The sequence below is a fragment of the Giraffa tippelskirchi genome, chromosome 12, assembly GCF_054371585.1.
Source record: "Giraffa tippelskirchi isolate mGirTip1 chromosome 12, T2T-mGirTip1v1.2.pri, whole genome shotgun sequence".
NCBI lineage: Eukaryota > Metazoa > Chordata > Mammalia > Artiodactyla > Giraffidae > Giraffa > Giraffa tippelskirchi.
In genome coordinates, this window is record NC_137286.1 from 100,745,328 (window position 1) to 100,761,137 (window position 15,810).

Sequence of the window (15,810 nt, forward strand, 5' to 3'; positions counted from 1 at the left end):
CTGGTTGGGTCAGAAAGATCATGGGGGAAATCAGGCAATTTAACTTGGGAGCAGAGCAGCTGGCAATTCAGACACATGCCAACTGTCTGTCATGGTGGGAGTGGAGGAAGGGCTGGGACTCCCAAAAAGTGCCCAGTGAGGATCCAGTAGTCTTGGCAAGGATGGTCTGTCAAGGAGGGTCCCTGGGGTCTTGAGGTGTGGGGTTAGAGGAATCCAATAAATGAACAGGAAGTCAGGGCAATCTCACCCCTAGTATTTGGGGGATCCAGTACAAGAGTACAGACAGAGACCCAGCTTTTAAAAGTTGAGTATCAAGTTAACAAACTGTGAAATAAAATATTTAGCACATGGCGAGTGTTCGGTCTTTCTACCTTGGCCATTCTGTGAAGCCCTGGAAGGCCAGTTTGGATGTAGAATTCTTGGGGCCCTCATAGTTATGTGGCGGATGTGGCAACTCAGGAACAGCCAGCCCCTGGCTCCCAGCCCTTGGCTGGCCCTCCTTCTCCCTGCACCATGAGGACCTCAGCATGAATATGCAGGCACCCCCAGCCAGAATGTCCAATATCTGTCTGTACCCAGCAAACACCGCCCCTCAGCCACCTTGAGAGCCTGGGACGGTGTGGTCCTCTCTGGATGGACACATCCTGGGGAAGCTGCTCAGGCTCCAAACGTGGACTCGGGGCCACCTGGGCATGAGATCTCGAGTTCCTGGGATCTGCAGCATGGTGTAGAATGGGGTGCAGGCTCTGGGGGGATGCTTCTTCTTGGTCCTGTAGAACCCAGGTCCAGTGAAATAGGTCTGGCTAGGACAGCACTGTCCTGCCCCTCTGAGAAGGATACGGTCATGGGCTGACCCAAGGCGGTGAGTTGGTCCTAGAACATGCTGGATTGGGGGAGGGGGGCAGGAGACTACCCAGCTGTGCAGTTGTGGGCTCTCTTTGCCACAAGGTCTTTGTAAAATGATGGCTCTGAGTCAGAGGTAGAGATTAATAATCCAGTGTTTGGGGCCAAACTTAGGTTTGAATTTGAGGGCTTTTATCCCTTTGCTGTGTGATTTTGGGCAAAGTATTTAATTTCTCTGAGGACTGATCTTCTCATCTGTAAAGTGCGGACATATCCTCTCCAGGCAGCTTTGAGGATTAAATGATGTCCATGAAGAGATCAGCATAGTAAGTGCTCTGTAACCGGCAGCGGCTGTGTTGTTATTCTTTTTCTACTATTGCCGAGATGGCTTACAGCTCTGAAATGACTGCTCTAGGGCGGTGCTAGACCCACTGACCCTCCGACGTTATTCCCTCTTCTCTGAGAGTCACTGCTGTTGATAGTCAGGAGCCTGGGCTCTTATTTCCTTGTATCATTTACTTGACTGTGAACCACTGGCAAGTCACTTTGCTTCCTGGAGCCTCAGTGTCCCTGTTGGAAAAATGGGACAATAACAGCGTCCGTTCCTGGCAGTGCTATTAGGAGTGAGCGAGATGATCCATCTGAGATCTTAACCAAGGTTTGCCTGGCACAGAGCAGGCTTTCAAAGCTGTTATTTACTTTTTTTAATCAACACCTCCCTTTTCTCTCCTGCGGTCCTCAGCCCAGCCGTGGGCAGCTGCTGTTGTGATATTTGGGGTTCTAGGGGAGCTGTTTCAGGACCCATCTGTCTGGGCAATCTTTACTCCCTGGAATAATGGCTTCTGAGGAAGGAAAACCTCGAATCTGATTTGTTTGCTTAAATCCAAGCTCTAATTGCTTTGGGAAAAGGCCCATGTTGGCTGAAATCATTTCTTGTTTTGTTCTTTTTTGGCCCCTGTCGGGCAAAGCTTAATCTCAGTCAGACTTCTTGATTAACCGGGGAAGAAGAATTTGCCAAGGAAAGAAAATAGCAGGCTGGTTTCTTCAGAACTCAAACGAGGAAACTGCTATGTGATCAGTACTCTTTCTGGGCAGCTTCACTTCCTTCTTTTTCTTGTGTAAGAAAATCTAAGTTAAACAAATCTGCACCAAGGATGGACAAATCCGGCTTCTCCAGGAGCGTTGATAGGCAGAGGACCTGGTCGCACCGGAGACTCTGGTAAATGCTGGGGGTCCCCAGCGCAGGTGTGCCCCGAGGGTGCTTGCTCTGTTCCAAGGGCGGCCTGGAGGAAAAGAAGCAGGTGAGTGCAGATTCCTCAGGCACCTGGGGGCTCACTGCTGACCCCTGCTTCCACGTAAGCCCTGGGTTGAGCGCCATAGGCCCCATCATCAAAGCATGTTGTCCACTTGCAAAGACATGTAAACACTGATCTTTTCTACTTGCCCCTCCATCACTAGACCTTTCCTCCTGTTTATCTCTGAACACATTGAAAAGCCATCTACTTCCGCCCTTCAAACACCTTCCTTTCATGTCCGGGTCCTTGCCACCATCACCTTGGCCCAGCTCTGTGCCAACCAAGCTCAGAGCTCCCAGAAGCTCCCCATTCTGCCTTGCCTGGGGCCTGGCCTCATGCTCCTCCTTTGTTTCTCTCTCTCTCTCTAATTTTTAATTGGGGTAAAATATGCTTCCCTGGTGGTTCAGATAGTAAAAAATCTACCTCCAATGCAGGAGACCTGGATCCGATCCCTGGGGTGGGAAGATACCCTGAAGAAGGGAATGGCAACCCACTCCAGTATTCTTGCCTGGAGAATCCCATGGACAGAGGAGCCTGGCGGGCTACAGTCCATGGGGTTGCAGAGCTGGACATGACTGAGTGACTAACACAACACAGAACATAAAATTCACCATCTTAGCCACCTTAAGTGCACAGCTCTGTGGCATTAAGTGCTTTCACATTGTTATGCAACCATCACCCCTGTCCATCTCTGGAACACTTGCCATCTTGCAAAATTGAAACTCTACTCAGTAAAAAAGAATTTGCCCTTCTCCTCCCTGCCAGCCCCTGGCAACCACCATTCCAGTTTTTCACTCTCTAGTGAGTTTGACCACTCTAGAAACCTTATGTAAGTGGAATTACGCAGCATTTGTCCTTCTATAACTGGCTTATCTCCCTGAGCACAATGTCCTCATGGTCCATCTATGTTGTAGCAGCTCTTCCTTCTCTTAGGGTTTCCTTTGGAATGGCTGCATCCTACCCATCTTTCGGGTCTGAGTGTGAATTCCTTTCTTCCAGGAGACCTCCTAGACCTCTGCCACTGGTGCTCCCACAATGCTTTGCACCCTCCTTCAGGGAGATCCAGGCAGAGAAGGGGCAGAGCCCAGAGACCCCTCTGCCCTGCCGGAGCATAGATTCTCAGGGCACAGGCTCCTTTGCATTCCTGGCTATATCCCAGGGTCCCATCACAGTCCCGTGCCCAGCAGAGCAGAGCGGAGCACAACAAACAGTGCAGAGTGAATGGTGAACACACTTTTCCTAAAATATTCACTGACAGTTTCCACTGACAATTTCTCACAAACCTTGAGACCAAATTAGCATATACTTGACCCATCAGGGGCACAGGATTTGTCTCTAAGGCACAACTCTCCATCCTATCACTGATTCTCTGGCCTTTCCCTCAACCCTGCTCTGTCAGCACCCACTGCTTCTTGGGGAGCCCAGCGGTGTCTCCAGCCCTGAGTTCCATGCACAGTCCCCATCACCCACTAGCCTCCTGGTGTGTGTTTGTGGAGATGGTCTCCCTGTCTGCCTCTCCTGGCTCACTTCACCCTGCACAGCCTGGAAAGCCCCTACTCCTGGCCACCTCTCTACCCCTGTTCACTCCAGGAACCCTGGCCCTGGTGTGTCTCAGCGAGTAACACTGATGCCATCACTCGGGCCTGCCCTCTGGGGAGGACTCCTCATTCCACAGTAATCTGCCCATTGCCAACAGCTTCTACTTCCTTCTTTCCTATGCTCATACAGAAGCCCTTCTCCAAGGCCTGGTCCTTTCACTGTGGGGGAGTGGACAGACGGTGGGACCATGTTCCTGCTTTCCCATTGACCAGTGGTTTGACTTTAGGCAAATCACAATTCATCCCTAAGGCTTGGTTTCCTCATCTGTAGGTGGAGATAACAAGGAGTATGTACCACATAGACATTGAGAATGATCTTACGATTGCCGAGGGGAAGGGTGGGAGGAAGGGATAGTTAGGTAGTTTGGGATGGACACGTACACAATGCTGTATTTAAAATGGATAACCAGGGGCTTCCCTGGTGGTTCAATGTAAAGAATCTGCCTGTCAATGCAGGACACATGGGTTCATTCCCTGATCCAGGAAGATCCCACATGTCATGGAGCAGTTAATACTGTGTGCCACAACTATTGAGCCTGTGCTCTAGAGCCTGGCAGCTGCAACTCATGAGCCCACATGTCACAGTTACTGAAGCCTGTATACCCTAGAGCCCGTGTTCTGCAATAAGAGAAGCCACCACAGTGAGAAGCCCACGCACCATTAGAGAGTAGCCCTGACTCGCCCCAACTAGAAAAAAGCCCGCACATAACAACAAAGACCCAGCACAGCCAAAAATAAATAAAAGTTAAAAACTAAAATGCAGTTAAAATAAAATGGATAACCAATAAGGATCGACTGTATAGCACAAGGAACTCTGCTCAATGTTATGTGGCAGTCTGGATGGGAGGGGAGTTTGGGGGAGAATGGATACCTGTATGACTGAGTCCCTTTGCTGTTCACTTGAAACTATCACAACACTGTCTGTTAACTGGCTATACTCCAATACAAAATACAATTAAAGATAAAAAGGAGTACATCCCCAGAAGCCTGTGAGGATGAAGCCAAGTCATGTAGCAGTTCCCCACCTTGCTGTCAGTTTTGGGCCTGGTGGAAGACTCTGGACAGTGGTTGACACTGAATGAGGCTGGTGCTGTTGGAGGAGGTTGGGCTGCATGGAGATGGAGGTGATGCAGGTGAGGTAACACTAACCTGGGAGACTAACCATGAGGACATCACCTTCCTCCTCCCACGTTCTCCCTCCCTGGCCTCCGGGCTGTGGCCAAGCTCTCCAGGGAATGCACCCATCTGATTTCTAGGGACTTCTCGCTGCTCAGGGGATCATGTGTGGTATACACTCTCCTGATTGAACTGATGAATTGACTGACTCGGTAAACACCCTGCCGAATGCCCACAGAATGCTCTAGACACTCACGTCTTCTAGATGGTACTTCTGCTCCCAGTGGCTTGGGGGGGTTGAGTCGTGTACTTAACAAGAATCAGCTGTGTTTGCTCCCAAACTTGTGAATGCCAGTTGTACATTTTATTGTGATCATAAACTTATTTAAACAAAATGAAAATTGATGAGATTAGTGTGAAAGAACTTTGTGAAAACTAAGATGAATACTTGGAAAAGACTAGATGAAGGGTCATGTTGAATTGAGGATAGATGAGACAACTGTTAAAGCTTGGGGGAAATTATAAAAAGAAAAAACTAAAAGTCTAGTTCTCTCTCATTGCCTTGCAAATATCTTTAAGTTCTAGCTCTACTTTAAAAAAAAGCAGAAACTGAAAATGATAAATAATGCATTTATGGCAGACTGTACTGAACTTGCCTCTTATGTGAAGAAAAAGCCTTGGCCCTACATCAAAAGATTGGGGATGAATGTACATTCAACTCTTGCAAATTGAAGTAAAATGTTTACAGGATGTACGTATCATGTTTTAATGGCCCCTTGCTTTAGAATCTGTATTTTTAAATTAACCCAACAAGCACTGGTGTTGATCCAGCTGGGTGAGAGGGTTTCTGCCATTCAGCCTCCTGTTTGGGGCCCTCCAAGCAGCCCCATTCTGGCCTTATTCACTGCACACATCTCCCACTTTCCCTTCCACTCATTTAGGCCCTCACTGAAGAGTGACTGTGAATCAGAACCAGCTCTGAGTTCAGAGCCAACTTCCCGTGCTGCCTCTACCTGGAGAAGGTGGAAGCAAAAGAATATGAGAGTGTCCTGTGGCCCCTCCTGCTGCGTGGGAACTGCTTGTCTATGGTGTTGCAGAGTCTTTCCCCACCTGACATCCCACTGCACTTTCAGTGCTTTGGATAGAATTGGGTCCCACCCCGAATTCACATATTGAAGCCCTATCCCCCAGTGAGATGGTATTTGGAGGTGGGGGGCCTTTGGGAGGTAATTAGGGTTGATGCGGTCATGAGGCTGGGGCCCTTCTGATAGAATTAGTGGCTTCAAAGGAGGAGGAGGGGATGGAGGTTGCTCTCTCTCCACCCTGTGAGGACACAGAGAAAGTGCCAGCCTGCCAGCCAGGAAGAAGGCCCCCCTGCATCTGGAACTGAATTGGCGGTGACCATGACCTTGGCCTTCCAGCCTCCAGGACTGTGAGAAGTAAATGTCTATTTCTTGAGCTGCCTAGTCTCTGGTATTTTGTCACAGCAGCCAGGGCAGGCTAACACTCTGAGGCCACTAAGACCACAGCAGGTCCTGGGAAGGTATGTAGAGGATGTCTGTGATCCTGCTGCCACCATTGAGGAAGATGCTGTCGATGATGCCACACCCTCAAACCCCCGAGGATCCCCCTTCCTTCCCAGTCTCAGACTCCAACATACCATCAACACTCACCACCTCATGAGACCACAGACCCACTGGGAGATCTGCAGATGTACAATCAGGGAGTTGATATGTCTCACCTGAGGTCACACTTTTTTCAAAGACAGACCTGTGACTGTAACCAAAGCCCATGATATGTTCTGATAAGCCGAGTGGTCTCCCAAATAAAGCTTTAAATTCATGACTCTCTGCCGTGAAATGCATGATGAATGATGTTTCTATGTATGATACCCTCTGACTCTGATAGCATCCAAAGCATTAACTATTTGACCTTCCAGAACAGAGATTTCTAGTTGTCTACCCTAATCCTCTCCTGCCTTTCTCCTTAGTTACAGAACTCCCAGCCTCTCCTACAAGGAGATGTGGCCACGTGACTAAGTTCTGGCCACCAAGACATGAGCAGAAGTGTTCAGGACATCCTGGAAAAGTCTGTAAAGGGGGTTTATCTGACTGGAACGTGCACCCTCTCTGTTGTGGACCCCTGATTTGCATGCCCCTGTTTCTTCCTGCTACCTGGAGTGTGGGTGGAAGCAGGAGGCCCCAGCAGCTGTCTGGACCATATGGCACTGTGAACCTGGAAGCCGGAGCTGAGAGGGGGCAGAAGCATACAGAGGGGGGCCTGGGCTCATGACCATGGAGCCGCTGCACCGAGAAAGTGGGAACGTTGAGGTGGGGGGCGGGGGTCATCCCTCATGCAGGTGCACGACCTAGATCTTAGCACCGTGATGAGAGGAGTGGCAGGGAACACTGAAGGGGTCGTTTCTATAGTTGCCTTGGTGATGGGACCTCAAGAAGCCTGGTGTGGGGCCTGGGGAACTGGAGTGAGGTATTATTCACTCACCTTACTTCTCTTTAGAAGCCAGGCTCCAGTTTGGGGAGAAGGTGGTGCCCCAGCCTCCCCCAGCTTTAGAAGTCCAAGCTCAGACCCCCCACCCTCTCAGGGGTTGCACAGAGCTCCCAAGGGAGGAACAGTGAGATGGTCTAGCCTCACACAGCCTGGTGGGCAGTAACAATAGCCACAAAGCTCAAGACAAAGACCCTGTGAGGTAGCCCTTGACTGCATGTGATGGCCAGACAACACAGGGACTTCTGAGAGTGTCCTGAGCTGAGCAGGCAGGACGTCAAACTGGTGAGATTTGAGTTGTGACCTCACTGTACTCACAGGCTGTGGGGCTTAGGGACAGATGACTCATGATAATGACAGAGTGGCCTGGATCCCTCAGCCAGGAAAGTCTGCCTTTTATTTCACCTTCAGCTTGGCTCACTTGTCACTGCCGAATCCATCCCCTCCGCAGGAGTCTGCCTTCACTTCAAGGACACCGTCTCCTGGAGAGCGAGGATCAGAGGTCTTTTCAGGCTGGAAGGAGACAGAGCAGATATGGGAAGAGGAACCCAGGATCATACTGTGATGGGGAGCAAGTTTGACTCCAGTTACATGGAGTTTCTGTGTTAGAACAAGACCCCGGCTGGCTGAATCCATGAGATAACAAGAACATTTTCCCCTGAGCTTTCACTCAACTCTCAAAATCATTTGTGATGTTTTCCAGGTGAATTGTTTTCTGCATTCAGCCAACTTATTTTAGTTTGTGGTTGTGTTTGATAGGCTGGTATGCTGGAAAAATCATTCCAGACATCCAGAATCCAATCAAAACAGACGTGCAGAGAAACACATGTTTAGGGCTGAAATGAAACTGGAAAATCAGCCAACCCCACTCCTCATTTTATAAATCAGTGGAGGTGATTCCTGGAGGTCACACAGCTAATGAAGGTGAACTTCAAAGCAGACCTTAGTTAACGCTAACTCATAAACGGCACTGCAAACACTTTGCTTCTTGGGTTTTTTTTGGGGGGGGGGGCTTTGTTTTTTGTTTGACTGTGCCTCTAGGCATAGGGGAGCTTAGTTCCCCGACCAGACCAGGGATCAAACCAGTGCCCCCTGCAGTGGAAGTGTGGAGTCCTAACCACTGGACTGCCAGGGAAGTCCCCTCCTATATACTATGTAAGAGCTCCTCAGGGTCTGTGTGTGTGTGTGTGTGTGTGTGTGTGTGTGTTCATTTTTCTTGGAAAGAATTTACAGAGTGTGTCCTGAGGCATTTGGAGTCAAGCTGGACAGAACTACAAACATTGAAGCAGCTTTCCCTACACAAGATCAAGGTCACTCATGAAGTCTATTGCTTGACCCTCTTTCACATCATAGGAGTTAGGTATCTGGACTGTGTTGAACTGAGTATCCTTCCTCCCCTCCTCCTCCCCTTCTCCTGCTTCCTCCTCCTCCATCCTCCCTTTCTCCTGCCTGATCCTTCCTGCGTCACGGGTCTGACTTTCTCTGGGTCTGCTGTGGTGCATAGCACGGACCCTGGCTTTTGTGCTGATCAGCATATTTCCCTCATTTGCTTCTTCCTTCCTCTCTTTCCATCCCTCTCTGTGCTTTTAGTTTCCAAATTGTGAGTCTATCTAAATTAATGAACTCATTTGTTTTCTCTATATCAAATGCACAGCAAAATGACTGTATTTCTAAATAGGCCGATAGTACCATGTAGACACATTCTGAGCCTCCCCGGAGCTATGAAAGCACCATGTTAAGCTCTTGAGAACAATGTGGGGAAATGAGGGAGCCCCTGACAAGACAGAAGGCTTTCTTGATCGATGCTCGCCTGGTCCCTCTATTCCCTACGTTGAATGTGTCTCTACGAAGACGTCAGTGATGAGGATCCATTGTGTGATCAGTATTCCAAGAGGCTGCCGATAAAAAATCCTAGACACATTATTTTGTGGGCAGAACAGGTGTTCTGCCTTGAGTTGTAACATAACCAGTGAGCAATAGTTCATGAAATGACCTTTTTTTTTCAGTTTATTAAAGGGCAAGCATTTCCTGGAAATTCATATATTTCACTGAGCTCTAAATCAAGACTGCATTTACCAGGGTCTTTTCACCATCTCTTGCTCTGACATTGACTTTCATGGACCCAGGCACTAAACCCATTATTCCTTCCTTTCACTCAGGAAGCCCTGTGTTAACATGTGTTTCCTAATGGGGACCGTGAGCTGTGGGCTGCAATGTCAGTGTCTGTCTCTCTGATGTGACAGGGGGTCAAGCATGGTGCTGAGTCTCTCTGTGTTCCAAGGCCACAGACAACAACCTTTTTGCTGGTGAGAAAGAGGGACAGTCAAGTGACGCTGGGAGATCAGCTGCAACTACCCCTAGATGAACCAATAAGACTCCCAGCCCTGGTCAGTAGCAGGATCTTGGGATATGCTTTTATTCCTGAGTTGACTTGGTTCCCTGGGTCATGCCTTGACCCTTTCAGGGTGCAGTTTATAACTGGTGCCAATCTGCCTGGAGCTATGGAGCAAGCCCAGGTGAACTGTATGTGCCAGGACCAACCTCAGCACTGGCCTTGCCCTCCATCACCTTGTCTTGCTCTTCTCCTCTGCACATGGCAGGAACACCTCCTTCTAGCACTAGGTGAGCAGGCTTGCTCTGGGAATCTGTCAGGATTTCATGGGGCACTCTAGGGTGGCTCCAGGAGGCAGGAGTGAAAATATCCCAGGGAATGCTCTGCCCAAAGGTCCCTGGAAAAGTAAATTGGTAAACAGTAAGCAAAAGATGGGAGGTAACCTGTCTTCTCTTAACCCTTGCTAGGTCCACTTAATCAAATTCAGTTCTGGTCCTGTAGTTTCATAAGAAACAATTCCAAGGAAATTGGCCCTGGAGGGTCCAGTCCAGAAACACCTCCTACAGAATGTATCACATCAGGGCACAAGTGACTCAGTATGTACTAAGAACCTGCACGAAATATCCAAAACAGTTCTGGTACCTTCTTCAAGAAACATCAGCTAGGGAGACAAGAGAGCCTGCTGAAACAGGTGGAGTCCCTCTGAGCAGTAACTTGGGTTAATCTTATCACCACAGCCTTCTCAGGCCAGACCTTTCCCATCTCAGAGCTCCCTATTCCTGAATCTTTCCTGCAAAACATCATAACATGTTTCTGTACCAAATTCACTGTCACCAGTCTAGCAGAGTTCTCTAAATTTAAATATATCTAATTTTGATAAATTTTGTGAAAGTAAACTGATTTTAAGGTATACACTGAATTTGGTACCCTTCCCCCCAATTCTTATGTTGAAGCCCTAAACCCTAGTGTGACTGTATTAAAAGATAAGTCTTTTAAAGAAGTAATTGTGGTGCTGGAGAAGAGTCTTGAGAGTCCCTTGGACTTCAAGGAGATCAAACCAGTAAATCCTAAAGGAAATCAACCCTGAATATTCACTGGAAGGATAGATGCTGAAGCTGAAACTCCAATACTTTGTCCACCTTATGTGGAGAGAGCTGACTCATTGGAAAAGACCCTGATGTTGGGAAAGACTGAGGGCAAGAAGAGAAGGGGGTGGCAGAAGATGAGATGGTTAGATAACATCACTGACTCAATGGACATGAATCTGAGCAAACTTGGGGAGGTAGTGGAGGACAGAGGAGCCTGGCATGCTACAGTCCATGGGGCCACAAAGAGTCAGAAACGACTTAGCGACTGAACAACAGCAAAGGTTAAATGAGGTTCTAAAAGTAGGACCCTGATCCATTAGGAAGAGTATTCTTATAAGGAGAGACACTAGAGTGTTCACATTTTCTCTCTCTCTCTCCAGGCCATAAAGTGAAAGTGAAAGTCACTCAGTCATGTCAGGCTCTTTATGACCCCATGGACTATACAGTCCGTGGAATACTTTAGGCCAGAATACTGGACTGGGGAGCCTTTCCCTTCCGCAGGGGATCTTCCCAACCCAGGGATCGAACCCAGGTCTCCTGCATTGCAGGTGGATTCTTTACCAGCTGAGCTACCGGGGAAGCCCAAGAATACTAGAGTGGGTAGCCTATCTCTTCTCCAGCGGATCTTCCTGACTCAGAAATCGAACTGGGGTCTCCTGCATTGCGGGTGGATTATTTACCAACTGAGCTATCAGGGGAGCCCCCGGGCCATAAAAAGACTCAGCAAAAGATGTCCATAAAAGGAGCCCATCTGCAAACCAGGAAAAGCCCCCTAAGCAGCACCTGACCATGCTGGGACCCTGATCTCAGACTTCCAGTCTCCAGGATAGCACACACGTGACAAACAAAATTCTGTGGTTTAAGCTGCCCAGTCTATGGTAGTTATTTCATCATGTCAGCCTAATCTGACTAACACCCTAGACCTCAGAGAGTACACGACCAGATGGAGGCTTCAACTGAGGCCCCAAACTGGGACTGAGCTGGTGGCCAGGTGGACGGTCCTCACCGATGAACGCCCCGTCCCTGCTCCACAGGCGCACGGCGAGGTCCAGGGAGGATGAGAGCAGAGCTTCTTTTTCTTCTATCAGCTCCAAACTAATGAAGTGAAAGGGGAAGAGAGATGTGCTGAGGCTGCCCCAGCAAGAAAGGGACATTGGCTCAATGCGTCAACACCCCCATTAATTACAGCTGGAATGTAGAAGCCAGGTTCATCTCCTGGATAATTCTCGGTACCATCCTTTCCCTGCCTCCTACCATGCCACACCCCCTTCAGATTCCCCAACTCCAGTCCCAAGATATCAGACAAGATATACTGGAAACATCTTACGGACGATGGGTCTGTGGAAACACCAAGAGGTTGGAAAGAAACTTCTGACCAGTGTCCAGGCCCCACGCCAGCACTGGCTCCTTTTAACTCCAGTGAAAAAAATCTTAAACATACTAAGCATCTACATTTACACTAAAATACCAGATCAATTCAAGGAAAACAATCATCATTTATAAGAAAAATGACTTCAGATCTCTTTCTTTACTCTGTGTAGGGGACATAAACATCTAGTTCTCACAGCAGCAGCAGAATTGTAACACTGCCCTCATCTTCTGATTAATTCAGAAGGCTTCTGAGAGAATCCATTTACTCAAAGCTGTGAAAAGCATTTTGACTCTTTAGTACATTCTTGAACTCTAAAATAGATGGTACTCACGATGTCGCCATGCTGATGCGGGCCTGCCAGAATGCCACATCTAAATCAGAGGAAAGAGCACGCCTGAGTGCGGTGGAAGGGGTGCACCCCGATGCTGGGCGCTGCGTAACAGTCACTGCAGGGGGGAGTCGGATCCGGTGAGTGCTCAGCAGTGAGAGAGGTACTGCTGTGACAAGTCCTTGGTCTTGCTACATTAATTTGATACAAGTTTATCAAGCATCTACTATGTGCAAGACCCTATGCCAGCTCCAAAGATATATAAAGTGGGGCTTGTTCAAGGTCCTCACCCTATAGTTTCCTTTAGTACTTAGAGTTTGGTAAGCATGCAGGAGTGGGAAAGTAATCAAAATAATTTTTAATACAGCCTGGTGAAAGCTACGTTCCCAGTACTCAGGGTAAAGACCAATGCAAGGCTGATCACTCTTACTTCTAAATTCCAATTTCTCACATTTTAGCATTTAAACTTCTCCTGTGGTGGAACAGGAAAAAGTGAATAAGGGGAGGTAGGTGAACATTTGCCTCTAAATTGGCTTTACAGAAATATATTTAATGAAATATTATGTACCATTCAAATATGCTAAACCTAAATATGCTTATATATAAAGCTGGCTAAGATACAAAGGAAAAAATGAGTCCTGAAAGTGATGTATTGTGGGGGTGTGTGTATGTGCTCCTGTATATATTTTATATATATATATGTATATATATATATGCATATACATATATATGCATAGAAACTTTCTGGAAGGAAATTGAAATTCATTAACAGTGTTGCTAGGATGCAGAAAAGTCAGGCTGGGTGTTGGAGAAGGTCAGAGAAACAACTACTGCTTTTCATTTTATATTCTATCATGCTGCTTGATTTTTTTTCTAAACATGAGCATTTCTACAACTGTATGAAAGGCTTTTAACACTTTAAACATATTCTGTTATTACCAAAGCATTATATCTCTAGAAAAATTAGAAAAGACAGATTTTTAAAAAGAAGAAAATAAAAGCACAACTAAAACCTCAATGTGGGCTTCCCTTGTGGCTCAGCTGGTAAAAATCTGCCTGCAATGCAGGAGACCTGGGTTCAATCCCTGGGTTGGGATGATTCCTTGGAGAAGGGAAAGGCTACCCACTCCAGTATTACTGCCTGGAGAATTCTGTGGACTGTATAGTCCATGGGGTCCCAAAGAGTCGGACACGACTGAGTGACTTTCACTTTTCAAAACCTCATGTACAAAGAAATAAGGATTTGTTACATCCTTGATGCATATCTTTCCAGACTTTCAATATTCCATGTATGTCTTCATTTTAACAAGGGTTGCATATTGTTTTGTGACCTAATTTTTCATTGAACAATTTTATCATGAATATTCTCCCTATGAATACATTTTCACACATGGCATCCTTACACAATAACTCAATGATATTTCCATATGTTCTATTCTATACCATCACATATTTAATTATTCCCCTTACACTGGACAGCTTGGTTTCTCTATTATTTTCTTCTGCCTCTCTTATAAACAGTATGCTGATTCACAACCTTATAACTAAGTCTTTGTTTATGCTTCTTACTCTTTTTTTCTGCCAAATCCTTAGAATAGAATTGCTGGTTCAAAGCTTTAATGCACATTGTCAACTTGCCCTTCACGCCCTTCAGACAGTATATACCAACTCACCCTCCATCCAAGAGTGTGTGAGTGCCATTTTCCTCTCACCTTGCCAATATTGAATACTTTGATGAAAATATTTTTCTCTAGAAAAATATTAAATTTTATTTAATCTAATATTTAACTAAAACTGAAGCTATGCTCATCATAGCATCTCACGTGGAGAGCTCATGCCTACTTGTGGGAGGCTGCAGCTCCTGTCCCTGCAGGCCGTACTCCTCGATGTCATAGACGTGCACAAAGCCGCGCTGTCAGCTACGTAGGCACAGGCACCTCCCGCTGTCACCACCATGCTGCTGGCCCGGGCTTTGTCTCTGGACTGAAGACACGTACACACAGGGATCATTACACACACACACAGGGTCCATCACAGACAGACTCACAGATAGATGCGCGCACACACACATAGAGGGACCATTACATACACACACACACACACACACACACACACACACACACACACACAGGGTCCATCACAGACAGACACACAGATACATGAGCGCACACACACACACATAGAGGGACCATTACATACACACACAGGGTCCATCACACACACACACACAGGGTCCATCACAGACACACAGATACACGCACACGCACACACATAGAGGGACCATTACACACACACAGACACACACACAGGGTCCATCACAGACAGACACACAGATACATGCGCACACACACACATAGAGGGACCATTACATACACACACACACACACAGGGTCCATCACAGACACACAGATACATGCACACACACACACTTAGAGGGACCATTACACACACACACACACACACACAGGGTCCATCACAGACACACAGATAGATACACACACACACACTTAGAGGGACCATTACACACACACACACACACACACACACACAGGGTCCATCACAGATAGACACACAGATAGATGTGCACACACACACATAGAGGGACCATTACACACACACACACACACACACACACAGAGCCCGTCACAGACAGACACAGAGATAACATGTGCGCACACACACACAGAGTCCATCACACATACACACAGACACACACAGGGTCCATCACAGACAGACACATAGATATATGCGCACACACACACACAGAGGGCCCATTACATACACACACAAACACACACACACACAGACCGTCACACATACACACAGACACACACAGGGTCCATCATAGACAGACAGACACACACATGGTCCATCAGCGGTAAAGCTTACCTGTCAGACAATAGCAAGTGAAATACATTCTCCTTAATGAGGGAGATACTAGTTTTTTTTTGACACAGACTAGTGTCAAAAAACAAACCAACCCAAACATGAAGTATGGAACTTATTTCCAACCCATTACCCAACTTACAGGAGCGAAGTTTGCAATGGGACGGGCCCCACCGAACAGCCTCCAGAAGGTGACAGAGCCTGGGAGGAGGGAAGCAGAAGGGAGAGCACTTAGGGGTTGGTGCCTCGCAGTTCTGGAGCTCCGGGTGGAGTCTGGGAGTCTGTCGAGAGGCACCGCAGTCTCAGGACTCGAGGGTGGCACCTGTGTCGCTTGGCTTAATCTGACCAGCTGAATGATTGATCTGTGCGTATCTGGGGAAGGGGCTCCTCTTGGAGGCTTTGGATTAAGTGTCTCAATAGCCTCTCCCTTCTCCACTATTCCAGGCA

The 15,810-nt window shown here is 47.5% G+C and overlaps 1 protein-coding gene across 1 annotated transcript in view; it reads right to left on the reverse strand.

The window, feature by feature from the left end:
- Positions 1 to 232: 232 nt before the first annotated feature.
- Positions 233 to 15,810, reverse strand: part of LOC145529262 (cilia- and flagella-associated protein 337-like) — a 44,687-nt gene continuing 29,109 nt past the window's right edge. The window contains 8 exon segments of the mRNA XM_081549266.1: positions 233 to 2,126; positions 7,763 to 7,870; positions 9,926 to 10,086; positions 11,784 to 11,872; positions 12,481 to 12,520; positions 14,320 to 14,391; positions 14,394 to 14,460; positions 15,506 to 15,564. Coding sequence (XP_081405392.1) covers positions 7,775 to 7,870; positions 9,926 to 10,086; positions 11,784 to 11,872; positions 12,481 to 12,520; positions 14,320 to 14,391; positions 14,394 to 14,460; positions 15,506 to 15,564 — 584 coding nt within the window. The 3' untranslated portion in view covers positions 233 to 2,126; positions 7,763 to 7,774.